This window comes from Bradysia coprophila, unplaced genomic scaffold (assembly GCF_014529535.1).
Source record: "Bradysia coprophila strain Holo2 unplaced genomic scaffold, BU_Bcop_v1 contig_350, whole genome shotgun sequence".
In the NCBI taxonomy this organism is placed as follows: Eukaryota; Metazoa; Arthropoda; class Insecta; order Diptera; family Sciaridae; genus Bradysia; species Bradysia coprophila.
Window position 1 is genome coordinate 4,952,720 of NW_023503608.1, and position 26,290 is coordinate 4,979,009.

Here is a 26,290-nt window from a genome sequence, read left to right on the forward strand (position 1 = left end):
TATATTTCGGGTACCACGCCTAACACTTTTCGTTGAGTGTTCCTATCAATGCGAGGCAGCGAATACTAATGTATTTCGATGGAAATGGGCTTTTTGCTATAATTTTTTTCCCTGTACCTGTTGATCCTGTACTGACACTTCGTGGAACACCGGGAACACCCTTTCTTTTGTAGAATAAAATGGCGTCGGTATCGGAGTTTTTCGTATTGGAGTTTTTTCAGAGTGGGTGGGTCCGCGTTTTTCCAATAGCTTACAACATTACAGTCAGACTTTTACCGCTGCCTAAAAAGTTACCCGGAAAATTCCTCAAATAACCTAATGAATTCTAATTAGATATTTCGAATAGCTAGAGGTCTAATCTATCGATTTCGCCTTGGCGGAGAAAGTGGTTCCGAAGATATGAGCCAGGATTTCCTTTCCATCAACACACCTCTAGATTTGAATTTACATCTCCTTGGTATATTGTTGTTTATATTCTTATTGATAAAAGCTGGTAGAAACTGGAGTATGTCAAAAGGTCAAATGAAGTCAAAGAGATTTTCTCGTTTTTAGTGTTAAATGTTTTATTTTAATTTAAATATTTTTTTCACTATCATTTACAATGCAATGCTTTACTTAATTTACAACGAAAACTGAACTGAATTTACACAATCAATTATTTAACAATGGATTCAATTTTACTAGTTTTGCCAGTTGTTGTACGGGTTCAACAACACAATTTTGATGAGTAATGCGCAACAGAAATTGTTATAACAAACTTGAAATTGATCTAAAAATCTGATTTTTTTTTTTCATCTACAAACTTTTGATTTTATGTTTTTTTTTTTCGTATAAAAATCTACATCACACGATTCCTTGTCTATTTAAATCAATTTTCTTATTCATTTTCATGTTTATTTGATATACAAAAGAAACCGTTCTACAATTTAATTACACTAACAAGTGAGGAGAAATACAAAGAAATAATAATAAAAAAATGAACCTCCCGATCATAAATTATTTACAAATTTTACAAAAAAAAAACAAATGAACAAAAAATATGGATGGAGTCTAAATAAGTTCGTCACCACAATAATAATGTTAAGATAAAGTGAGTGATTAATACGATCCATTTTCATAAAATGAATGCAATAACAAAAGGAAGCCGTTAACTATGTGTGTTTTGTTGTTTGTCTGTGATTAAATCTAACGTTACTCGATCCTTCAATCACCGGTCAACGTGTTTGGTCAAACTTAAATTTAAAAGCCAACGTTCCTGCTAGAGAAGATTGTTTATTTGCCCCACCTGTAAAAAAAATGTTTTTTTTTTTTCATTTTTGTTTTGTTTCAGCTGTGAAATTTTGCAATTTGAGTTAATACGATCAGAGTACAAGTGTGTATACATATAGCATATGATCAGTGTTATTATCGGGTCTATTACTTCAATCGATCAAAATATTTTTAATCTGTTGATTTAAAATCTTGTACTTCAATTTTTTTAACATGCATTTTACTCTATAAACGAGCCATCAGAACAGTCGGAGCGTTTGCTGCGACTGAGCCCCGTACAAACCCGCAAACCCGCGTACGTGACCCTAGTGCGTCTGTCACCCTACTTTGACCGTAAGCCAATGCGCCGGTTAAAGTAGTTAAAGTAAAATTATTCTGTAATATGTACATCTTGGAAATTGCGCATAGCGCAATTACGAAGCCCCGTACGACGTTCCTTTCAAATAAAACAAAAATTTCAAATAGCCCTAAAATTTTAATTTATTGAGTATAAATACACATAGGGCCTAGTATCGGCCTCAGTCCGAGGATCCAAATTTAATTTTTTTTTCAACTACATTCTATTCGGCCTTTGATTACCTTCCAAATGAAACAAAAAATACGAAAAACGGATGAAATTTGCTCGAGCTATATGTAAAATACACATAGGGCCCTAGTAGCGGCCTTAGTCCAAGGACCCAAATTTAATTTTTTTTTCAACAACATTCTATTCGGTGTTCGATTATCTTTTAAATGAAACAAAAATTACGAAAAACGGATGAAATTTACTCGAATTGTATGTAAAATACACATAGGGCCCTAGTAGCAGCCTTAGTCCGAGGACCCAAATTTAATTTTTTTTTCAACAACATTCTATTCGGCCTTTGATTACCTTCCAAATGAAACAAAAATTACGAAAAACGGATGAAATTTGCTCGAGTTATATGTAAAATACACATAGGGCCCTAGTAGCTTTTCACTTCTAAGGCCCTAACTCACGGTCCACTCACCCGATTTTAAAAAACTTTTTTTTCCTGGATTGGTATTGACAATACCTATCATTTGCCGTGTCATTTATTATCGTTTATTTTGCCATAAATATCACCAAAAAACCTTAAATCACTTAGGTGGCCCTAACTCACGAAGGGCCGACCCGAATATGCCCATCTTCGAACTTAGCCTCACTATTTTGACTATCTTTCAGGGAAAAAAAAATTTTTGAAATCGGATTTGATTTACTCAAGATATCGACGTGACGGACAGACGAACAGACGGACAGACGGCCCAAATTTTTATTGCGGATTCGTCATCTATGAACATAGGCAAACACTTTGCCCTTACCGTCTGCTTCGAATTCCATCAATTACACACGGCATCGTAATCCTATAAGCCCCTTCGTACTTCGTACGGGGCTAAAGACTATATTACCCTGAGCTTGTCATTACTTTTCTCGTCGTTAACAGATGAATAGTATGTGACAGGTTAAGAATTGCCCAAGTAATATTTCTTGGCAATGTATACGAAAACTTAACTATGTACTCGCTGTAAAGGGCAGTTCATTTTAAAGCTTTTGGGATTATTAAATTAATTTTACACATCTTCGACCTTACATACCATTGATCGTTCACATAACTTTCACTAATTATCAATTTTAATTCAATGTCAAATCATCTGTTATCGATATCAACGCTAACATAAAACGATGACCTCCGGTTCAAGTGACTTTAATGCATGTTTAAATAAACGAATTAAAATATTCGACAATACTTTATACAAAGGAAGTAATAGATTCAATGAACAATGTTCATTGAACATATCGAAATGCGCTTGCCGCCAAGGCAACAGTTGAGCATTCAGTTCACTGACTCCTTACTGGTCTTGAAGGTAACAACGTGTTTCGGGTGGATGTTTCGAAACCAGCCATAGATATAGACGATAAAAGCTCAAACATATTTGAATCTCAGCAGAGCTGAACAATAGAGTCTAGCTGAGTTGACGAGGTGCCAGCGATTTGCTTAATTTCTTAATTAGCTTGACGATAAAGTAACCATAGCACCAGAGTACCATGACGAAAAGAGTAGTTTTCAGGAATGAGATGTGAGAAAATTTAGTGGTTAAGATTAAGGCAAAGACTCGTCAAAAGAGCTACATTTCCACATTCAATTCAACACTTGAATTTCTACTATTTCACGTGCAAAAATGTTCCCAACAAACAAACTCACCAATGTCTTTCTTTGGGCTTCGCGTTCTAGCACTACTTGTGTTTGTTGAGGTGAAAATTTGAGTACAGCCGCAATGACTTTAACCAATGTGCTTCCATTCGAGTTAATATTGTTGGTTAAATACTAAGGAAAACAACGAATCGTTAAAACTGAACTTTAATGGTAAATTGTAGTGACATAGACTCACCTGGAACATTATGTTTTTCAAATATTCGAATTCTGTGTTAGCTGCAATGCCTTCATGATGGTGCAATGAGACCTACAAGCAGACAAAATGAATTAATTCGATCAATGGTCACTGGTTAAATAGAATCTTTCACTCACCAAAGTTTCATCCAATTGCCTTGACAGTTTATCGTTCTGCGATTTGAGACGTTCGTTTGACTGCTCTAAGATGAGGTAATTTTCACATTTCTGTTCCAGAAACAGGTTACGATTGGACACATCCTGGACTTCATGCATTATCTTCTTCAATTTCTCGTCCAGGTCATCGCGTTCTTGTTGTATCTTTGACATGGCCTCCGAATCGCTTCTACTTTCAACCATTGACTGCAGGTCCACTTGTTTTTTCAGCAGCACACTGTTTGACTCCTTCAGCTGTTCCAATGCAATCGATTTCTCTTTGTAAGCTTTAGCATTTTCCAGCAATTCGTCAATTTCATTTTGTAAATTCGATATTTGGCCATCGGTGGACTGTTTTAACTGAGCCATTTCCAGTTTCAGCGACTCGTTTAGTCGTTTCAACGATTCGGATTCATCATTCTTAGCACCTTTAGTTAACTCGACCGACGACTGTTCCAATTCGACAACCCTTTGCCTTAAATTTATATTTTCCTCCTGAAGTGATTTCATTTCCTCCAGTTCAGTTAGTTGGCCTTCGATGTCTTTGTTCAGGTCGCTTATGATGGCGCGACTCGAATCTAATTCTTTACCCAAATCAGTTATGTTCTGTTCTCGCAACGCAACTTGTCCGGATATTGTCTCCAGTTCTGATCTGGCATCAGCCAATTGCTTCGAAATGCTCTGATTCGTTTGCTGTAGTTCAACGTTATCGGCTTTCTGCTTACGCAACTCGTTCTGGTACGTTTCGTTCAACTGTTCCGAATTTGTTATTTTATTATTCAGCGACTGTGTTTGACTCTCTGTTAATTCGATGCCAGCCGACATTTCCTCCAATTTCATGTTAAGTGCACTGATTTGTTGATTCTTTTGCTGCATTTCGTTTTGCAGATCGTTATTTAGTGACTGAGCACGTTGGCAAACCGATTTTAATTGTTCAATTTCAGCTTCACGTACCACGCACGTTTCCATTTTCTTTTTGTATTCGGCTTCCAGGGTTTGGATTTTCGCTTGGGCTTGATTGATTCGACTGTTTAGGTCTTGGGCATCCGCAACGAACTTAGACTTTTCCTCATTCGATTTGTCCAAGTCGGACTGTAAATGTTTGACGGACTTGTTCAGGTATTCATTCTCAATGGCAGTTTGTTCTAAGCTCTCAAGCTTCTTCAGCGATTCCGTGTAGCCTTTCAACTTCTCTTTCAATTGGTTTCGTTCATCGCTAGTTTGTTTCAGTTCATCCAAGTTCATTTGGTTTCGATTGTTCAATTCGACGATTTCTTTTTGCAGTGCATCGTATTTGTCAGCCAGAGATTTTTGGGAGCGCGTCGATGAATCTTGCACTTCTTTCAACTCACTTTCCGCGTTCGTTTTCAGTTTTTCCATCTCACTCACATTTTTCGATAGCGATTCACATTTCGCTTGAAGGGTGTCGCGAATACTTTTGAGTTCGTCGTTCTCTTTTTGCACATTTTCCAGATCGCTTCGCATACCATCACAAACAGTTGACAAATTATTTTTCTCACGCTCCAATGCTTGAACAGTTTCGGCTTCACTACGTAGCTTTGTGAGCTCACTCTCCAAACATTGATTCGTATCCAGAACGCATAGTTTCTCCTTGTCTTTAGCTTCACACTGATCTTGAAGCGAACGGTACTCGTGTTCCATAAGTTCCTTTGCGTTGAACAATCGTGAATTCTCATCCAAGCACTGGCTCAGCTTCTCGTTTAATTTTTCCATTGAATCAGAAAGCGACTCACATTCTATGCGCTGTGCCGTTAACAGAGTCTCTTGTTCTGCCAGTCTATCGCTCAAAATTGCTAGATTAGTTTCCGATTCGGCAATGGTTGTCTGGAGTCGTACGTTGTTCTGCTCCAACAACGAATTACTTTCAGTCAATTGTAAATTCTCGGCTTGAATCTCTTTCAGTGTCTGTTCCATATCCTTTAACCTTGACTGCAGTTTTTGTGTATTGTCCTTGTCTAGCTTATTTTTACCATCAGCGTGAGCCTTGGCCATCTGTTCGGTTTTCAATTCCAATGCCAGCTTTTCCTTTTCAATTTCGACATAAGAGTGACGAACTTCTTTCAGCTGATCTTCCAATCGACCGATTTCCTGTAAAATGTTTGTCACCTGTGTCTGCAATTCCGATTTGTCGCGAATTTCCTTCTCCAGTGTCTTTTCCAAATCGCGTTTTTCCCCTTTCAGCGTATCGATTTTGGCGCGCAAATTTTCCAGATCAGTCTGCGAATCGTCTTTTTCTTTTCTTGTTTCGCTAAGCTGACTCTGAAGATTCGAATTTTCTTCCAGTTTTTCTTTCAGTTCAGCATTTACGTGTTTTATCCTCTCCTCCATTTGTTCGATGCTTGCTCGCATAGAACTTTGGATGCTTTGAATAGCTTCCGATTCAGTAGATGATTTTGCTTCCGTAACCTGCTGCAATTTCTGTCTAAGACTGGCAATTTCTTCTTCAAGTACATTCTTCTCGCTCTGGCCACTGTGCTCTAGTTCCCGTAAAGCATTTTCCAATTGAACTTTTTCTTGGTCGAACTGTTGCCGCAACTCTTTGGTTTCGGTCTCCAATTGCTCCAGCTTATTTTCAATCTCTCTTTTATCGTTTGTCGTACCATCCAGCTGCTGCTTGAGACTAACGATTTCCTTACGTATTGCCTCAATATCTGCATCCTTCTGCTGAATTTCGTTTTGCAATTTCTTGTTAGCTTCGTCGAGCTCGTTTGATTGCTTGCTCATTTCTGCATGTGCCACTTTAATATGTTTTAATTCGCCTTCAATCTTCTCTTGGTTCTCCTTCGTTTTGTTATTGGAAATCTGTTCTAGCTCTTCGTTTTGCTGCTTTATCGTTTCGTATGCCAGACGGAATTTGTCTAATTCTTCTTTGTTCTTGCTGAGCGTCTTATCCTTCTCACTTTCAACCACAATAAGTCGTGCCTTTAATTCGTTCAGCGATTGTTCCAACGATTTATTTGACTTGTCTGAGTTGGTGAGACGATTTTCCACATCTTTTTTCTCTTGAACTAGCGCCTGATATTGAGCTTCCAATTTATTTTTCTCTTGCTTCATCGAATCGCGCTCGTCGGCCAACTGTTTCTCAAGCACCAACAGTCGTTGTTCCAAGCTCTTCACTTCCTTCTCTTTGTTTTCTAATTCGGAATGGATCATCATCTTATTCTCGGCCAGCAAAATTGTGTTTTCCTCTTCGCGCGCGGTCAAATCCTTGATCTTTTTCTGTGACTCCTGCAGTCGAACGGTGTTCAGACGGACTTCCTCATTTTTCACAATCAATTTACTCTTTTCCTCATTCACTTGTTCCTTGTACTTCTCTAGCATCTCCTCCAGCTGCTTGATTCTTTCGTTGTTATTGTCCGACACATTGTTGTCGTTATCAGTGGTCAAGCTGATCAAATTGGCCGAAGATTGGTCCACATTATCCAAATGAATCAAATTCTCCTCGCCATTCTTGAGAACTTCATCGGCATTTTCACCCAACAGCGACAATTTGGATGTCAACGTTTTGATAACGCATTGCATTTCCTCCATTTCTAATCGCAGGGCGGATTCTAAGTGAGCTTTTGCTTGCTGCTCCAACGAACATTGTTCCCTCAGTTCACTTATCCGCCGTAAGGCTTTATCCTGGGTCTCGACCAGCACCGACTGAAGACGCGTGAAAAGAACGAACATTTAGTTGAATTTGAAATTTTCTGCGATATTATCCGGCATCAGGTGGAAACTTACCCTAGCTTTCGTATTGTCTCGTTCCAAATCTCTGTACCGTTTCGCTACCTCTGTGTACCGATTCCGATATTTCTGATACCGTTCCAACGCGCTCTTGTACGCCTGATGCAATTGCTCCTTGCTGAACAGATCCAATTGAGCACTGGCCATACTATTGCCACCATCAAACTCAAATTCACTTGCCGATTCCATATCGGATTGCATGTGTTGAACGGCTGGTTCGTATGACGGTAAGCGAAATGACACATCACTGGCCAACGATGAGTTGGACAATTTTCGCGTTCGCGTATATGTTTGCGATGAAGTGCCATTGTTTAGTGGTATAGAATTTAGGCTACTGAGTGAAGTGGTTAAATGCACTGAATCGTTTGATTTTACGTTTCGATGTTGTGGAGTATTTTGCGGTGTGTCTAATGGAAAGGACAGTTAAGGAGATTAATGATTTGAGGAAAAATAGTCTGGACCTCATAGTTGAGGTCATTCAACAATTAAAGAAAAAGTCTGATGACAGAAAAAAGACCCATCGTTACCAAGTGTCTTAACCTGTTCTTTGAGAACCTTGGTCAGAAGACACTGTCGTCGTATAGGTTTAAAACAAAAGTCTTACCTTCTTCTGCTATACTGAAAAAATTTTCGCCACTGCTAGACACGGTATCCGACACTGAACTTGAAGCTGAACTAACGGCAGCCTAAATAACAAATGAATAAATAAAAACCAAAAATTTAAATTTATTCTGATCCCATTTCAGCACAGACACTCAGTAAACAAACAACAAATTTAATGTAAATGGAATGGAAAATATTAAAACATTTTTTGGCCAAGTTCCCAGTCCTCATAATTATTTTAAACTAAAAGCAACCTGTTGCACCGTGAATTATTATCTGAAACGGTATCAGTTAAATCAACGGATTGATAAGACAATATGAGGAACCGACTAGTCGAACACATAAACACAATTAAATTTAATGAGATTTTGCGCAATATTCGGTAGGGTTATAAGGGTCATCAACGGAATGAAACTGTGATGAAAATCAATTAAAACTCGACGGCAGAATATGAGCTGGTGACACATTTTCGATTCGAAAAATTATTGGCAAATGAAACAATTAAAATGAAAATAAAACTTTCCCTCCGTGGGAGTGGTTGTTTGCTTTACAAATTAGGAACAAAACACCAGAAAAAAAGTCACGTATTGTTGGGAATAGCACTCAAGAAATACATCATCACCGACCTGTGCAGCTTGTGCAAACTGCTGAATTCGGGAAGGAGATGATTTTACTTCCTCCGCAATTTTATCTTTCAATTTTTTAAACATTTTTCAATGGACAATTCTTGTAATTTGGAAACATTTAAGACGGAAAATTACGTTTGTATGACGTTTCATTACGTGTAAATCGCCATTGTTTGACAGATTGGTTGTCTGTTTTAGAACTCCAATGACATTTCAGCCATTGGAGCAGAGAAATGACAGAATCAAACACTTTCATTTCTATGTTCGGTGGGTCTAGGACGAGAATCATTGATACTTAATACGTATACTATACGCGATCCTGGATGATAAGAGACTAGCACACACTAGTTTTCATTGACATTTTCAGCAAAGTTTTTTTTTGGTATGAGGTATTCTACAAAGAATCCTGCAACTACTTCAAAACTACTGAGTGTTGACATTTCAATTGATGGTGTGAAACGCACTCTCAGTACCAAAAATTTCTAACCCAACATTCGCAATCGGAGAACACTTTAAAAAATGGTTGACTTGAAACGTTTTACACCGCGCAAGTGATAACCCTTCCAGAATTATTGGATTTTTTGTAAAATATACTCGATTTACGCTAGTGAAAATATAACCGAAAGACGCGCATTGAATCCGTGTACAAGGTGAGCATAAATTCTGTTTAGTATTTTGCTTGTATGAACGTCAAAAGCTAACATTTGTTGCCGGTGTTGTTTCCTTTTGACATTTCTGTTTGCAACCACACGGCGACCTAGCATTTTCAAGTTGTTACATAGTGAAAGCGTCAATTTTCTAATTTTTGTTTCGTTGTCTTTCCAGACAGCCGTAAACGTACACGATGGCGATTCCGCCATACATGATACCGCCGAATCCCTGGCTGCCACAGATGATGGCCCAGGCTCAGGCACAACAAGCACAGGCATTTGCTGCAGCCCATGCTCAACAGATGCATGCCCAGCAGATCGCTCAAATGCAAATGCCACAAGGTGTACCACCTGCACAGTTGAGTAGTATACCGACGCCGAATCCGAAGCCTGACATAATTACCGAGGAGAAATTGCAAGAGAAGGCGCAGAAATGGCATCAATTGCAGTCGAAACGGTATGCGGACAAACGAAAATTTGGTTTTGTCGATGCACAGAAGGAGGATATGCCACCGGAACATATTCGGAAAATTATACGCGATCATGGTGATATGACCAGTCGGAAATATCGACATGATAAGAGAGTATATTTGGGCGCATTAAAGTATATGCCGCATGCGGTACTTAAATTACTGGAAAATATGCCGATGCCGTGGGAGCAAATTCGTGATGTGCAAGTGTTGTATCACATCACTGGAGCTATAACATTTGTCAACGAAATTCCGTGGGTAATTGAACCGGTCTACATAGCTCAATGGGGGTAAGTGTCGTTGGCTTCTGTTCACGTAATTATGGCGTGAGACTAATTTTGTGTTTATTTCGTCCAGCACTATGTGGATTATGATGCGACGAGAGAAACGTGATCGAAGGCATTTCAAACGAATGAGGTTTCCACCATTCGACGACGAAGAACCCCCACTTGATTATGCCGACAATGTGTTGGATGTGGAACCATTGGAGGCGATTCAAATTGATTTGGATAGCGAAGAAGACGGCAGTGTCTTCAAATGGTTTTACGAGCACAAACCACTCGTTGGGTCCAAGTAAGTGGAGATTTTAGTTTGCGTAACGCTTTTACGAGATGTTCGTTGTGCTCATTGAGCAATAGACACAACTAATTTTCCATTTTAACTGAGAAGATCCATCCGTTAATTCCAGATTCGTGAATGGTTCGACATACCGTAAATGGAATTTGTCATTGCCGCAAATGGCCACATTGTATCGCTTAGCCAATCAATTGTTGACCGATCTTGTGGATGAAAATTTCTTCTATTTATTCGATCCGAAGAGCTTCTTCACCGCTAAAGCACTGAATATGGCAATTCCTGGTGGACCGAAATTCGAACCGTTGATCAAAGATCACAACATCGGGTAAGTCGTTTATTCCAATTTGTATTCCTCCAGAGTTTTGCTGATTTTTTCTTAATTTTCTTAACTAGCGATGACGACTGGAACGAATTCAATGACATCAACAAAGTAATCATCAGACAACCGGTACGTACGGAATATCGCATTGCGTTTCCCTATTTGTACAACAACATGCCGCATTTCGTTCATCTGTCCTGGTAAGTCTGAGATGCTGCTTTTAGTTGTATATATGTTCTTAGGTCCACTAAATCGCCAGCAATTCCAATTCGAACGATCTGTTTCTTTGGCTATGCGAAACGGTGGTATAGTAACATTGAGCCCGAATAAGGAAATTTACTATAAATGCGATTCAAATGTTTCACTTGTTGGGCGGTGGTATGATGTTTGTTGTGGCCATAAGACAAGGTCACAACAGCTAAATTTCACAGACATTTTAAATCTTACATTTCATGCTACCAACTAAGACTTGAGTCGACTGTTGAATTAAAGCAATTCCTTGTTTTCATCACCAGGTATCACGCACCGAATGTGGTCTACATCAAAACCGAAGATCCAGATTTACCTGCCTTCTATTTCGATCCGCTCATCAATCCAATATCGCACCGGCATAGCATCAAAGTGGTGGAAACGCCTACGTTCGACGAGGATGAAGAATTCACATTGGATGAATACGTACAGCCATTTTTACAGGACAAACCGTTGTACACGGACAACACGGCTAATGGTATTGCTCTACTATGGGCACCTAGACCGTTTAACATGAGATCAGGTAAGAAATTGCTAATTTTAATCTAATTAAATCTGCCTCACCAGCAGACAATTGAGAAGATAAAACCAGTACCTTTCGGTGTATGCGTAGCGTTGATTGTAGTTTTTACCTCATTTTAGGACGAATGAGGCGTGCTATCGACATTCCATTGGTCAAATGTTGGTACAAGGAACACTGTCCACCAGGTCATCCCGTTAAAGTACGTGTCAGCTACCAGAAACTACTTAAGTACTACGTGCTGAATGCACTGAAACACCGACGCCCGAAGCCTCAAAAGAAACGGTACCTGTTCCGCTCATTCAAAGCGACCAAATTCTTCCAAACAACAACGTTGGATTGGGTCGAAGCTGGCTTGCAGGTGTGTCGGCAGGGATACAACATGTTAAATCTTCTCATTCATCGAAAGAATTTGAATTACCTTCATCTGGATTACAACTTCAATTTGAAACCCGTTAAGACATTGACCACAAAAGAGCGAAAGAAGTCTCGGTTCGGAAATGGTTAGTTACCTCACTTATTGCCTGATGTAAAGCCAAAATATTTACAGAATGCTCTCGTTTTCAGCGTTCCATTTGTGCAGAGAAATTCTGCGTCTCACGAAGCTCATCATCGATTCGCATGTTCAATATCGCCTGAACAATGTGGACGCCTTCCAGCTGTCAGATGGTTTGCAGTACATCTTCGCTCATGTCGGTCAATTAACGGGAATGTACCGTTACAAGTACAAATTGATGAGACAAATTCGAATGTGCAAAGATTTGAAGCATTTGGTCTACTATCGATTCAACACGGTGAGTCCCATATGTCACCTAATTTACTCGTCTGGTTGTCTCACAAACAATTTTCCTTTTCCATTTTTTGCAGGGTCCAGTTGGAAAAGGTCCTGGTTGCGGTTTCTGGGCTCCTGGTTGGCGTGTATGGTTGTTCTTCATGCGTGGCATCACACCACTATTGGAACGCTGGTTGGGCAATCTATTATCACGTCAGTTCGAGGGTCGTCATTCGAAAGGTGTTGCCAAAACAGTGACAAAGCAACGTGTCGAATCTCACTTCGATTTGGAGTTGAGAGCATCTGTAATGCACGACATTGTCGACATGATGCCAGAAGGAATCAAACAGAACAAGGCCCGTACCATCCTGCAGCACTTATCGGAAGCATGGCGTTGCTGGAAGGCTAACATTCCGTGGAAAGTTCCCGGACTGCCGATTCCGATCGAAAACATGATTCTTCGATATGTGAAAATGAAGGCTGACTGGTGGACGAACACAGCCCATTACAATCGTGAACGTATTCGACGTGGTGCAACGGTTGATAAAACCGTTTGCAAGAAAAATCTCGGTCGCTTAACGCGTTTGTACTTGAAAGCCGAACAAGAACGACAACACAACTACCTGAAAGACGGTCCATACATTTCACCGGAAGAAGCTGTAGCTATTTACACAACCACCGTACATTGGTTGGAATCGCGTCGATTTGCGCCGATTCCATTCCCTCCGTTGTCGTACAAACACGACACGAAATTGTTGATATTGGCGTTGGAACGATTGAAGGAAGCGTACAGTGTCAAATCGCGTCTGAACCAAAGTCAACGTGAAGAACTCGGTTTGATCGAACAGGCGTACGATAATCCGCACGAGGCATTGTCAAGAATCAAACGTCATTTGCTGACGCAGCGAGCCTTCAAAGAGGTCGGAATCGAGTTTATGGATCTATACAGTCATCTGATACCCGTTTACGACGTGGAACCACTGGAAAAGATCACTGACGCTTACCTCGATCAGTATCTGTGGTATGAAGCGGACAAAAGACGTTTGTTCCCGCCATGGGTGAAACCAAGCGATACAGAACCGCCACCGTTGTTAGTCTATAAGTGGTGTCAAGGTGAGTCGATGCGACAGTCAATAACATTGTGTCAAATCAATTCAGTTCTACGGACGTGTGCTTTGTGACAACGAGATTGTACTTGAGTATCCCCTTGTTACAAACCTCACGCTTGTGGTCAATTGGACGATCAACGGATTCATATTTTGATCTACCATTTCAGTCTTGATGCACTGTACGCTCGGTAAATTCGAATTTAATTTTCTTCCTGCTTTACAGGTATCAACAACTTGCAGGACGCATGGGACGTGTCGGAAGGTGAATGTAATGTATTGCTAGAGTCCCGTTTCGAGAAATTGTACGAGAAAATTGATTTAACGCTGCTCAATCGTCTGTTGCGTTTGATTGTCGATCACAACATTGCCGATTACATGACGTCCAAAAATAACGTTGTCATCAACTACAAAGACATGAACCACACTAACAGTTATGGCATCATTCGTGGTCTGCAATTTGCATCGTTCGTTGCTCAGTACTACGGTCTTGTACTCGATCTGCTGGTCCTTGGTAATTTCAGATGAATTTCTGTCATTAATTGAGTGAAATTTTGATTGGTTTTCTTTGTTTCTTTCACTCAGGGTTGCAACGGGCGAGTGAAATGGCAGGTCCTCCACAAATGCCGAACGATTTTCTGACCTTCCAAGATACAGCGACCGAAACAAATCATCCGATACGTTTGTTCTGTCGCTATGTAGATCGAATTCACATTTTCTTCCGGTTTACCGCCGAGGAAGCGCGTGATTTGATTCAACGTTACCTGACTGAACATCCAGATCCGAATAACGAAAATATCGTCGGCTACAATAACAAAAAGTGTTGGCCCCGTGATGCCCGAATGAGATTGATGAAGCATGATGTCAACCTGTTAGTTCTGAATCAACTGTGACGGCTTAAGGGCAGTTTTCATTTCCAATTTTATTTCTTCTTGCAGGGGACGTGCCGTTTTCTGGGACATAAAGAACAGACTTCCTCGATCGGTGACCACAATACAATGGGAAAATACGTTTGTGTCTGTTTACTCGAAGGACAATCCGAATTTGCTGTTCAACATGTCAGGTTTCGAGTGTCGAATCTTACCAAAATGTCGAACTCAGCACGAAGAATTCACGCATCGCGATGGCGTATGGAATTTACAAAATGAAGTGACCAAAGAACGAACAGCGCAGTGTTTCCTTCGGGTCGACGACGAATCGCTGGGTCGTTTCCACAATCGTGTCCGTCAAATTCTGATGGCATCCGGATCGACAACATTCACGAAAATTGTGAACAAATGGAACACCGCCCTGATCGGTTTGATGACCTACTTCCGAGAGGCTGTGGTCAACACCCAAGAACTGCTCGATCTGCTGGTGAAATGTGAAAACAAAATCCAAACTCGAATCAAGATTGGATTGAATTCCAAAATGCCGTCCAGATTTCCGCCGGTTGTGTTTTACACGCCAAAGGAATTGGGCGGACTTGGTATGCTTAGTATGGGTCATGTGTTGATTCCACAATCCGATTTACGATGGTCCAAGCAAACCGACGTAGGCATTACGCATTTCCGTTCGGGTAAGTTGACACTTTGATTTGAGATATGGACAGCACCACTCAAAAATTGGTTTCTTCCTCTCTTAGGTATGTCGCATGATGACGATCAATTGATTCCGAATTTATATCGGTACATTCAACCGTGGGAATCCGAATTCATTGACTCGCAGCGTGTATGGGCTGAGTATGCACTGAAAAGACAAGAAGCTAATGCACAAAATCGACGCTTGACATTGGAAGATTTGGAAGACAGTTGGGACAGAGGAATACCGAGAATCAACACCCTGTTCCAAAAGGATCGTCACACATTAGCCTATGACAAGGGCTGGCGTATTCGAACAGAATTCAAACAGTATCAAGTCTTGAAGCAGAATCCATTCTGGTGGACGCATCAACGCCACGACGGCAAGCTGTGGAATTTGAACAATTATCGAACCGATATGATTCAAGCATTGGGCGGAGTTGAAGGAATCTTGGAGCATACACTGTTCAAGGGCACATACTTCCCAACATGGGAAGGTTTGTTCTGGGAAAAAGCGTCCGGCTTCGAAGAGTCAATGAAATACAAGAAACTTACCAATGCACAACGTTCCGGTTTGAATCAAATCCCGAATCGTCGGTTTACCTTGTGGTGGTCGCCGACAATTAACCGAGCCAATGTCTACGTAGGCTTCCAGGTCCAATTGGATTTGACTGGTATATTCATGCACGGCAAAATTCCGACGTTGAAAATTTCGCTGATTCAAATATTCCGTGCGCATTTGTGGCAAAAGATCCACGAATCCATCGTCATGGATTTGTGTCAGGTGTTCGATCAAGAACTGGATGCACTGGAAATCGAAACTGTTCAAAAGGAGACCATCCATCCACGTAAATCATACAAAATGAATTCGTCGTGTGCTGACATCTTACTGTTTCCGGCTTACAAATGGAATGTATCGCGACCATCATTGTTGGCTGACACAAAAGATACGATGGACAATACGACTACTCAAAAATATTGGCTTGACGTTCAGTTGCGTTGGGGTGATTACGATTCGCACGATGTTGAACGTTACGCTCGTGCTAAATTCTTGGATTACACAACCGATAACATGTCAATTTATCCGTCGCCCACTGGTGTTTTGATCGCTATCGATTTGGCCTACAATTTGCACAGTGCATATGGCAATTGGTTCCCTGGATGTAAGCCGTTGATTCAACAAGCCATGGCCAAAATAATGAAAGCAAATCCTGCACTGTATGTCCTACGAGAACGTATCCGAAAGGCACTTCAACTGTACAGTTCGGAACCTACTGAACCGTATCTGTCCTCGCAGAATTATGGTGAATTGTTCTCCAATCAAATCATTTGGTTCGTCGACGACACAAACGTATATCGAGTGACCATCCACAAAACATTCGAAGGAAATTTAACGACGAAGCCGATCAACGGAGCTATTTTCATTTTCAATCCGCGTACAGGACAGTTGTTCTTGAAGATTATCCACACTTCAGTATGGGCGGGTCAGAAACGTTTGGGCCAGTTGGCCAAATGGAAAACAGCCGAAGAAGTTGCGGCCTTGATTCGTTCATTACCTGTTGAAGAACAACCGAAACAGATTATTGTCACGCGAAAGGGTATGTTGGATCCGCTGGAAGTGCATCTGTTGGATTTCCCGAACATCGTGATCAAAGGATCTGAATTGCAGCTACCGTTCCAAGCCTGTCTGAAGGTTGAGAAGTTCGGAGATTTAATTCTAAAAGCAACCGAACCGCAGATGGTCCTGTTCAATTTGTACGACGATTGGTTGAAGACCATTTCTTCATACACGGCATTCTCACGTTTGATTCTAATTTTACGTGCACTTCATGTGAATACGGAACGGACGAAAGTCATTTTGAAACCCGACAAGACAACCATCACCGAAGCACATCATATCTGGCCAACACTGACTGATGAGGAATGGATTAAAGTAGAAGTTCAACTCAAAGATCTCATCCTGGCCGATTACGGTAAAAAGAACAACGTGAATGTTGCGTCGTTAACACAATCCGAAATTCGTGACATCATTTTGGGTATGGAAATATCGGCACCATCAGCTCAGCGTCAACAAATTGCTGAAATTGAGAAACAAACCAAGGAACAGTCACAGCTCACAGCAACAACAACTCGAACTACCAATAAACATGGCGATGAAATCATCACATCGACCACTTCGAATTACGAGACTCAAACTTTCAGTTCGAAAACAGAATGGAGGGTCCGGGCTATTTCAGCGACGAATCTTCACCTCCGCACGAATCACATTTACGTCAGTTCGGACGATATCAAGGAGACGGGCTACACATACATTTTGCCGAAGAATGTGCTCAAGAAATTCGTTACAATTTCCGATTTGCGAGCACAGATTGCTGGTTACCTGTACGGGGTTAGTCCACCAGACAATCCACAAGTAAAAGAAATCCGATGCATTGTCATGCCACCGCAATGGGGTACACATCAGACCATTAATTTACCAAATCAGTTGCCGTCACACCAGTATTTGAAAGACATGGAACCACTTGGCTGGATTCACACACAGCCCAATGAATTGCCTCAACTTTCCCCACAAGATATTACAACACACGCCAAAGTGATGTCAGAGAATCCGAATTGGGATGGCGAAAAAACCATCATCATAACGTGCTCGTTCACACCCGGTTCCTGTTCATTGACAGCATACAAACTGACGCCATCCGGCTTCGAATGGGGATCGAAGAACACCGATAAAGGAAACAACCCCAAAGGGTACTTACCCAGTCACTACGAACGGGTGCAAATGTTGTTGTCCAATAAATTCCTCGGTTTCTTCATGATACCGGCGCAGGGCAGTTGGAATTACAATTTCATGGGCGTACGACACGATCCGAACATGAAGTACGAATTGCAGTTATCCAATCCGAAGGAATTTTATCACGAAATACATCGACCATCGCATTTCTTATTGTTTTCGAATTTGGAAGATGGTGGCGATGGAAGTGGCGGTGCTGATCGAGAGGATTCGTATGCGTAAAATGAGTAAAAAGTTTCGATTTCCGCGTGTAACCGCCAGTATAATTGTAATGAAAAGGACATTCTTTTAGAATAAATGGAATTTTTATGGAAATGAGTTCGTTTCTTCAATTTATTACCGTTCTGACATCTTTGTCGACATTCACAATAGTAATAGCACCGATAATGGGAAACTTATGGAATTCGAGTGTGCAATTCCACTAATTTACAAGTATTTACTTAGAACTCAGCATTAAACTTCGAACTTTAGATGCTCTGCATCGTCAATGAATCTCGGTGCAAAGCACTTTATTAGGCTCACGAACCTAATAACACACGGTCATAATAATAGAATAGTTTGAGGGCCCGAGCGAAGCGAGTACTTTTCACTCGATGTCATAAAATGACCATTACATTTGACGCGTTTTGCTCAGTACATGATTATGAGTAACTGAGTGCAATAAAAATCCTTGAAAATCCTCTAATGCGATAAAATACGTTCATATGACATTGCACAACCGGCATAAGTTCAAATTTGCTCACTGAATTGCATAAAGCCTAATTTTTGGGCTCTCAACTCGAAGATGTAAAGTGGATAGATCTGGTTGCGATCAAATTAACCCAAATAAGAAGAAATTATAGCAAAGAAAGACAGAGTAGTTCTTACAAGATACATGTCATTTATGATTACACTACCCATATCTGGCGTTGGTAGGCTTAAGGTACAGCTATTTTGACCAGTTGACCAGGAGTAATGAGCTCCTTAAACTAACGAGATGGGAAATAAAGGATCACAAACCACTTAACCACTAGCTTAACGATCATCTCAACAGAATAGATCGAGCCAATCTGTTACTGTAGTCTGGAACCTGAGACACTTTACACCAATCTCAGGCTTCCCACCTTTGGTTATTATGAACTCTAAGATAAGGCCATCATTAGATGGTAAATGTCTTAACGACTTCTTATTGAAAACAGGCAAATTTTCCTGATAGAAATAGTAAGGTCAGGTAGCAGGGAACAAAGTTAAGAATTATTTAAAAAATTGTTGTTTTGCTTGGTCAGTAATTCAACTTGTCAAAGTTAATTCAGCGTTAAGAATTTTTGATCTTTGAAACTCTAATCTGATCTAGAGTACAGCTCATCGTGGATAATGACGAATGAAATTTCAAAAATTTTGACGTCTCAGATGTCACTAAGCTCAGACTGTTAGCTGCGGGCTCTCGGTCTATATTTGTCATTTACTGTTTCCTCTTCAGTTATTTTTTCGAATTCCATAGTTTCCAAAGGTGTAAAGCTCTTAAATTGCAATAATGTTGATGCTGGTATCTAGATCAATAAATGGTGAAACCATGTTTCAGAGGTGGTCCTGTGCGTGCAGCTATTGTAGTTGATTTGAAAATGCTGTTTAAATCAAAATTTAAAAGATAATATCCACTAACTGTCGATATAGGTGTATAGATTCGTAGAAAGACCGATAGATGGAACCTCAGTTCGTCCAATGTTTCTCTAGTTGACAAAATCTGACGTGTAAATAATAAATAAAAAGGGAAATACCTGGAGTGATTTTTGGGACTCTTTTGTATTAGAATTTAAATTCGTCGAAGTTGATTGACACACACAAATATGGCATCTAAACTGGAAATAAATATTCGCACGTTAATAAGTCATTGCGAGGATGTAGCAAAAGAAGACATAAAAAACTGGAGTCTTCGAAAGTATATCAAATCACTGGATACGATGATCAAGGAATTAGCTGCATCCGAAGAGTAAGTGACCCGGGAATGAATTTAAAGAGATAAACTCATCGATCACTTTAATTCAAGTAAACCAAATCGAAACGTCTTGGATGAATATTACAATCGATGCGATAAGCTAAAGACTGCCACAAATTACGTTGAACAGGCGACCGATTCACGCAAATTAAAGGCTAAATCCAGAGACGTTGCCGGTGGAGACGGTGTGCTGAAGGAAATCAATCAAATACAAAACGAACATTATCACAGCCAAATGAGAAAGGAACTGCTGGACACACAAAATGATTTACAAGCAGGATTGAGGAAGCGCGGCGGAGTTTCGACTAACAACAGTGATAATATGGGACAGGCTATGAAGTATTACGGTGATATGCAAGAGAAAATCGCCGAAGATATGTTGTCGTTGACTAGAAATCTGAAGGAACAAACGGAAATTGCCAACAAGATTATTAAGAAGGATACGGAGGTGAGTCGAACAGAAATATTTTTTTGTACAAATCAGAAAGGAATTGTTGGAATTTGGCTGATAGTAAAGGAAAGATGCGAAATTCCATTCTTTCCACAAGAACCATAAGTTAAAGTATTTCGACGGGCGTTCATTGAACCCGATTGCCAACTTTTATATTGCCCGACTCAAACTCAGACCTAGTTCGCATCTAGGACAGTTCTGATTCCAATTTCTTCGTTGTTGAATGCTCACATTACTTCATAATTAAGTGGTGACGTCTTCGAAAATACTCGAAGACGTAAGTCCTTTGGAGACAAGAACTCTCTGATACAAATTGTTTTCAGGGGTTTCTGGGACTAGAAATCCTATTGCGCAAAGAATAAATGACTGGTTCTTGTGGAAGACTTGCAGTTGAGGAAACATTGTCAATTGCAGCGATTTTAGAAAAATTTATTTATTTTCTAGGTTGTGACCAGATCAACACATCTATCCGAGAAAAATCTAGCATCATTGGCAACGGAGGCCGACAAACTTCAAGAGCATTCCAAACGGGCGTGGAAATGTTGGATGTGGATCATGATTGGCATGGTTATGATGATATTTATTTGTAAGTACAATTGATTGACTACACTAGCGAACAACGCCATTCTAACAGCAAACTCATTCGTTTCCAGTTATGGTTCTATTTATGAAAATTACGAAGAAGAAGCTGTAACACATTCGCCAAAGCAGCAGCTACTGTGTGTGGTTAACGTGAATAAAATATTTCGCTTGTTTTGTGGGCCCATTGTTCAATTTATTACTTTTATTCGACTTGTAATTACAGTTCCATAAATCACTCGTTCATTTCTTCAAATCCTCTGTGCTGATGTTGTATTTGCTCTTGATGTTGTTCAATTCTTCCTGTTTCTTGTCCACGTCCAATTTCTTGAAGGCCTTGTTCGATTGATAGTACAAAACGACCAGATAGCGGTTGCACACATTAAAGCCGGATAGATGATCGCAAGCATTTTTCGCATCGAATATGTCCTCGTAGACGACAAACGCTGTTCCGCGAGTTTCGGGTGTATTTCCACTGAAATATGGAAGAAATTATCAGAAAATTGGATGATGAACGACAATCGAGCCTCTTTGAACTCTCAATAAATTTTCACTTTTATCGCAAGACAGCTTTGAATTGTATAAGAGATCCCTGGCCCCCCTGGCCCAACCTAAACAGGGACTAACATAATTGCAGACGCAGAGCATGTAAATGTAAATATTTGGATACCACTTACACTCTTATTTGTCGTATTGCTCCATATTTGCCAACGATGTCATAAATTTCATCGGATGTTATTTTGTAGGGCAGGTTACGAATGTAAAGGACTCGATTCACTTCTGGTGGTAGTCGAATCTGAAAGAGATTTTAGTCGTTAAAGTTAGGCCAAAAAAGCGATTCATGAAAACGTTTGTGATCATCCGGATCACGGAAATTTATCGAAGACAACAGCAGAGAAATTGTATTCTAAGCTTGTGTACATGATACGCCGGAAATGAAATGTTACTTACGTTATTCCGTTTTTGTAGAGCAAGTGCCATTGTTAGATATTGATATTACCAGGATTAACGCGAGAAAATATTCGTTCCAGACTGTTCAAATCGTCAATGAGTCTTCACTGCGATCAACAAAACAAATAATCCAAAATGTCGACGTAAAATGTCAGAGAAAGACAAAATGAAAATATGCAAGTTGGTAACAATGACTGTCAAATCTTCGCCACATCATTACCAAGGACATAAACAACAGGTTCGAATCAACCAAGGTGTTTGAACAAATGAAAGTAGTAATTTTTGCATAATTTTTGCAAATTCGTATCATTAACTTTGCATTGAGAACTGTATGCCTGTAACTTAAATGCGGAAAACGCCATTGCATATCAGAATTCAATAAGTTTCCCACCTATTCAAGTACATTAGTTACTAAATTTTTGTAATGAAATTGAGGGGAAATACCCAGTGACATTAGCTTTTTTCGTCATTTTGGATTTTTCATTTATTGTGTGTGACGATAGGTTTGTTCCAAGTATGTAAAACTGTACTCAAGAATTTTCACTTGCCGATTTCACGATTTCATCCATAGAGATCACGGCAGAGTAAAATAAACCAGGCAGGAGCGGTTCATTTTCAAAAAGTCAAATGAGGGACCAAATACACTGTATGAAAATGAACTCAAATGAACACTGACATAAATAGAAAAAATTTATACGCAAAAAATATAGGGCGACTAGATTATTCAGGTCCCTAGTCAAATCAGCGCTCAGGTGAGGCCATGAAAGTTTATTTCTTCGGCAAAGTTGTTCGGTATTTAAAAAGTGATTGTGTCTATATGGATGAAATTTGACAGTAATTCGACAATTCGTATGGCCTTGGAACAAACATAATAAGATACGCAGCGACCGCTAGGCAAACAAGCTCTCTGTCTATTTGACAATTTTATCTTTTATAATGCTGTACACGGATATGCGTTACTGTTGCAGAGATCCGGCAAAAGTCTAAGCAAAAACACCCCTGATCTGATGCTAGTCTCAGTTTCATTGGGTTTCTTCAACTCCAATCGTTTGTTTTGACATTTCAATACTGTTACGTACTTAGAGAAATCATACCTAGAGTGGTATTTCGTACGGTAAATTATGTCCCCAACATCAGTTTGTATAAGATGAATATTTCGTACTATTTTACGTAGAATTTTAGACCAACACATGTAGGCGATGACATTTTTGTTAGTTGTCAGTTTAGTATTTTGAAAATCCAGTATCGCGAATGTAAATTTTTGTTTAGACCCGTACGAAGTACTGGGGTCTTATGCGTTTACGCATACGTCCGTAACACGTCGAATTGGACTCCCTGAGTAAGGGGAAACCTATTGTGGTTGTCTAGAGATGCCAAATCAGTGAAAAAAAAAATGTCCGTCTGTCCGTCTGCACGATAACTTGAGTAAAATGCATCCGATTTTGAAAATTCTTTTTTTTTCCGTTTGGTAATGTCAAAAGACAGGCTAAGTTCGAAGATGAGTGATTTTGGATCGACCCTTCCCGAGCTGTGGCCCAATAAGTGCTTTACGGTTTTTCGAAGATATCTCCGGACATTCAAACGTTACACATGTAACTGATACGTCAAATAAAAGGTATTGACAATACCGATCGACAAAAAAAAGTTAATGGAAATCGGATGACCGACTCGTGAGTTAGACCCCTTGGTGTGAAACAGGCACAGGACGGCAAGCAGTTTTTGCTTGTAGGTCGGCCACATTTCAACATATTTCGTCTGTTTTAGCTTTATTAGATAGGTATTGACCGTACCAATCAGGGAAAAAAAGTTTTTGAAATTATGTTCTCCGGAGCGTGAGCTAGGTCTCTTGGAGTGAGCTCTTATCTGGCTACTCGGAAGTACAGTGAACGTGGTGTATTTTGACAATATCTCGAGTAAATTTTGACCGAATTTCATGAATTTTTTTTTGTTTGAAAGGTATTAACGAATGTAAAGCGTCGGCAAAATTTCCGGTCTCCTAACAAAATGGCTGCCGGTGGCCATATTGGATTTTAATAAAAGAGATATATATTGGGAAAAATGGTACTTAGAGTGTTTCTGTTAACATGGAAATAATTTGTTATGTGTGTGGGGTGTCTCAGGCATTCCATATATGGACATCTATATATATCTATATTCACCTATATTGAGCTATATACAGGCATATAGAGCTATATAATAGCATATTCATCTGTGAAATGTTTATTTATAGGAAAATATAGGTAAATATAGCGGTATGTAGCTGTTTCAATAGGAATTTATGAAAGTTGACTTCGTACGGGGCTGTCTATATTGCCTCCGGCAATTTATTTGTATATGCTAACAAGGCAAAGAAAGATAATGTAAGTGATTTTAAAGGGCGAATAGCTTTTCAGTAGAGAATGAAGTAAAAGAAATGAAGAGTTTCACAGTAAAGGCTTTTGATACGAATAGGTGTTTTGTACGGGTCGGCGTTAGCTATGTTTTTATTTAATATTCGGGACAATTTATCTTTAATTTACTGTGAAAATATTGTGTAGACGCATTTTTTCGAGTGTGGCTTATATTAGGAAAAGTAAAAATTTCTCAACTTTCAAGTGTTTTATATGAATTGTGTCAAAATTGTGCTAATTCGAAAATATTTTTCACGGAAACTTTTTGCAAATATTTTAATCCATTGAAATAAATCACTCTTCTTAAAGTACACTTCCATCTCTGAGAGGTTCCGACCTCATCCCCAAGGTAATCGTTCCAATATTTTATTATTATTTTTTTAATAATTAACCTTCGCGCTAATTTGCCCACCAATTCTCACACTAGCAAATATTTCGTTTTTCATGTCGGGGACACAATTTTTACGTAATTTTGTTCGTAATTTCCAGTCTATATATAATTCGTCTAAGGTTACGTATCGCATTCTCAAAAGAATCAAAAAAATTTGTACCATGGCATAGTAAAATAAACCAGGCAGGATAGGAGCGGTTCATATGAAGATGAACTCAAATGGACACTGACATAAATTGAATTACCGTTTTTTGCAAAATCTATGGCTACTAGATAATTCAGGTCCCTAGTCAAATCAAGCGCTCCTGCCTGGTTTATTTTACTCTGCAATAACCATCATTTTTAACGACGCTGCCGATAACAGATGACATAGCCTTTCGTTAAAGATTTTAATTATCAGCAAGTTCATTGACCTTTGTTCAGTTCAGTGATAATCCTACGCTGTGATGTTAAACATCTCCTTTAATGACCGTCGGGATAATTTGACTTTAGAGAATTTATTTTTCTGACTTTTGACCTTTTAACAATAAAATGACGAACATAATTGAGAGCATGGACTTTAAGATAGTCAAGTGTTTAGGACAAGGTACTTTTGGGTAATTTTTTCAAATTGATTTTATCGCCGATCTTGAATTTACTCATTTCTTTTATCGGCACCAGTACGGTATACCTTTGTGACAACAGTCAGTACAAACAATGCTGTGTCAAAGCTATCGAAATTCGAGAAAAAAATGAATTGCGACATTACAATCACATTGCATTGATAAGACGGGAAGTGCATGTATTGAAGCACCTGAAACATCCTCGGATTATGAAAATGCTGGAATATTTCCATTCGAAAAAATTTTGGTTCATCGTAACGGAATACATACCGAACGGCACGCTGTTGCAATTAATTGACGAATACAATCATCAGCGGAAAAGATTTAGTCAAGAGGTCCGTTTAAAATGCGGTGTGGATCCATCAGTTGAATTAATTTTAAATGAAAATTCTAGGAAATTCTGAAATATTTGTGCGATATTTTACTGGCTTTGGAATATCTAAAGATGAAATGTGTCGTACACGGCGACTTGAAAAGTGAGAACATTTTGATTGGCAGTGATGGTCGAATCAAGATTAGCGATTTTGGTGTTTCCAAGTGTGTTGAGTATTCAATCGAAGACGATGCGCTCTGTAAGACTACCATGTCCTCTATTTCAGTGACAAAATAGACAATATCTCATCTCTGCTACAGGTCACAGCACTCCATTGTATACAGCACCTGAAGCTCTGTTCGATAAAACCAAGTACACCTTCGCATCCGATGTTTGGTCGCTGGGCTGCATTTTCTACGAACTGTGCATGCTGCATCATCCGTTCCATCGGATTTATGACATCGACGAATTGTATCAATTATCATCGAGATCCATTTATCAGACGATTGACTATGAACGTAAGAGTTACACTCGAGATTTGATGACATTATCAGATATGATGTTGGAACCGAATGTCACAAAACGTGCAAAGATCGATCAAATTATCGCCCAACCAATTGTGGTGATGCGATATTACGAAAATTATTTTGATATGGGCGATCTCTCCAGGAATCGCTGTTCATAGTTGAGAATTTCTACTTTTTTTATCATTTCTTTGACCTAGAGATGTGAAAAGTGTTTCTGTATTTTTTGTAAAATTTAAACGAAAATAAAGCACCATCGCAAGACTCGCTGGTAGCTTAGCGCTGGTAACATAAAATTGTTTTCGCTCCAT

General features: G+C 39.5%; 5 protein-coding genes across 6 annotated transcripts; 3 read left to right on the top strand and 2 right to left on the bottom strand.

Moving 5' to 3' along the window:
* Positions 1 to 546: 546 nt before the first annotated feature.
* LOC119080387 (golgin subfamily A member 4-like) lies at positions 547 to 8,976 on the bottom strand. The gene is made up of 7 exons (XM_037188697.1): positions 8,792 to 8,976; positions 8,167 to 8,248; positions 7,560 to 7,969; positions 3,795 to 7,478; positions 3,658 to 3,729; positions 3,471 to 3,593; positions 547 to 1,285 (listed from the first exon to the last, which is right to left on the bottom strand). The coding sequence occupies exons 1-7, from the start codon at positions 8,873 to 8,875 to the stop codon at positions 1,259 to 1,261; spliced, it is 4,482 nt and encodes a 1,493-aa protein (XP_037044592.1). The 5' UTR covers positions 8,876 to 8,976; the 3' UTR covers positions 547 to 1,258.
* Positions 8,977 to 9,292: 316 nt separating this feature from the next.
* LOC119080383 (pre-mRNA-processing-splicing factor 8) lies at positions 9,293 to 25,047 on the top strand. 2 transcript variants are annotated; one of them, XM_037188691.1, is made up of 14 exons: positions 9,293 to 9,441; positions 9,617 to 10,201; positions 10,269 to 10,484; positions 10,600 to 10,812; positions 10,881 to 11,006; positions 11,322 to 11,578; positions 11,698 to 12,078; positions 12,143 to 12,369; positions 12,443 to 13,460; positions 13,680 to 13,967; positions 14,039 to 14,324; positions 14,392 to 15,011; positions 15,078 to 18,037; positions 25,035 to 25,047. In XM_037188691.1, the coding sequence occupies exons 2-13, from the start codon at positions 9,636 to 9,638 to the stop codon at positions 18,023 to 18,025; spliced, it is 7,146 nt and encodes a 2,381-aa protein (XP_037044586.1). In that variant the 5' UTR covers positions 9,293 to 9,441; positions 9,617 to 9,635; the 3' UTR covers positions 18,026 to 18,037; positions 25,035 to 25,047. The 2 variants fall into 2 exon arrangements, with proteins under 2 accessions (XP_037044586.1, XP_037044585.1); XM_037188690.1 differs by lacking the exon at positions 25,035 to 25,047 and having other exon boundaries at positions 15,078 to 18,121.
* Positions 19,519 to 21,003, top strand: LOC119080516 (vesicle transport protein USE1). Its single transcript, XM_037188925.1, has 4 exons — positions 19,519 to 19,772; positions 19,830 to 20,226; positions 20,674 to 20,815; positions 20,883 to 21,003. The coding sequence occupies exons 1-4, from the start codon at positions 19,630 to 19,632 to the stop codon at positions 20,921 to 20,923; spliced, it is 723 nt and encodes a 240-aa protein (XP_037044820.1). The 5' UTR covers positions 19,519 to 19,629; the 3' UTR covers positions 20,924 to 21,003.
* On the bottom strand, positions 20,980 to 21,921 carry LOC119080546 (splicing factor 3B subunit 6). Its single transcript, XM_037188961.1, has 3 exons — positions 21,760 to 21,921; positions 21,486 to 21,604; positions 20,980 to 21,283 (listed from the first exon to the last, which is right to left on the bottom strand). The coding sequence occupies exons 1-3, from the start codon at positions 21,787 to 21,789 to the stop codon at positions 21,052 to 21,054; spliced, it is 381 nt and encodes a 126-aa protein (XP_037044856.1). The 5' UTR covers positions 21,790 to 21,921; the 3' UTR covers positions 20,980 to 21,051.
* LOC119080502 (serine/threonine-protein kinase Nek5-like) lies at positions 25,033 to 26,275 on the top strand. The gene is made up of 4 exons (XM_037188901.1): positions 25,033 to 25,136; positions 25,201 to 25,477; positions 25,537 to 25,714; positions 25,776 to 26,275. Exons 1-4 carry the CDS (start codon positions 25,072 to 25,074, stop codon positions 26,138 to 26,140), a joined length of 885 nt encoding a protein of 294 aa, XP_037044796.1. The 5' UTR covers positions 25,033 to 25,071; the 3' UTR covers positions 26,141 to 26,275.
* The last annotated feature ends 15 nt before the right edge of the window (positions 26,276 to 26,290 follow it).

What these genes read in the sequence shown, in the direction of transcription:
- LOC119080383 (XM_037188691.1), top strand. Translation starts at nt 9,636, where the DNA reads ATGGCGATTCCGCCATACATGATACCGCCGAATCCCTGGCTGCCACAG. An exon ending in ACCGTTTAACATGAGATCAG is followed by an intron (nt 11,579 to 11,697) that starts GTAAGAAATTGC and finishes ACCTCATTTTAG; the next exon opens with GACGAATGAGGCGTGCTATC. An exon ending in CATTACGCATTTCCGTTCGG is followed by an intron (nt 15,012 to 15,077) that starts GTAAGTTGACAC and finishes TTCCTCTCTTAG; the next exon opens with GTATGTCGCATGATGACGAT.
- LOC119080546 (XM_037188961.1), bottom strand. Translation starts at nt 21,789, where the DNA reads ATGGCACTTGCTCTACAAAAACGGAATAAC. An exon ending in CTCTACAAAAACGGAATAAC is followed by an intron (nt 21,605 to 21,759) that starts GTAAGTAACATT and finishes AATCTCTTTCAG; the next exon opens with ATTCGACTACCACCAGAAGT. An exon ending in GCAATACGACAAATAAGAGT is followed by an intron (nt 21,284 to 21,485) that starts GTAAGTGGTATC and finishes TCCATATTTCAG; the next exon opens with TGGAAATACACCCGAAACTC.
- LOC119080387 (XM_037188697.1), bottom strand. Translation starts at nt 8,875, where the DNA reads ATGTTTAAAAAATTGAAAGATAAAATTGCGGAGGAAGTAAAATCATCT. An exon ending in TTTCAGTATAGCAGAAGAAG is followed by an intron (nt 7,970 to 8,166) that starts GTAAGACTTTTG and finishes CCTTTCCATTAG; the next exon opens with ACACACCGCAAAATACTCCA. An exon ending in GAGACAATACGAAAGCTAGG is followed by an intron (nt 7,479 to 7,559) that starts GTAAGTTTCCAC and finishes ACGCGTCTTCAG; the next exon opens with TCGGTGCTGGTCGAGACCCA.
- LOC119080516 (XM_037188925.1), top strand. Translation starts at nt 19,630, where the DNA reads ATGGCATCTAAACTGGAAATAAATATTCGCACGTTAATAAGTCATTGC. An exon ending in GAATTAGCTGCATCCGAAGA is followed by an intron (nt 19,773 to 19,829) that starts GTAAGTGACCCG and finishes CTTTAATTCAAG; the next exon opens with TAAACCAAATCGAAACGTCT. An exon ending in TTATTAAGAAGGATACGGAG is followed by an intron (nt 20,227 to 20,673) that starts GTGAGTCGAACA and finishes TTTATTTTCTAG; the next exon opens with GTTGTGACCAGATCAACACA.
- LOC119080502 (XM_037188901.1), top strand. Translation starts at nt 25,072, where the DNA reads ATGACGAACATAATTGAGAGCATGGACTTTAAGATAGTCAAGTGTTTA. An exon ending in TTAGGACAAGGTACTTTTGG is followed by an intron (nt 25,137 to 25,200) that starts GTAATTTTTTCA and finishes TATCGGCACCAG; the next exon opens with TACGGTATACCTTTGTGACA. An exon ending in AATCGAAGACGATGCGCTCT is followed by an intron (nt 25,715 to 25,775) that starts GTAAGACTACCA and finishes TCTCTGCTACAG; the next exon opens with GTCACAGCACTCCATTGTAT.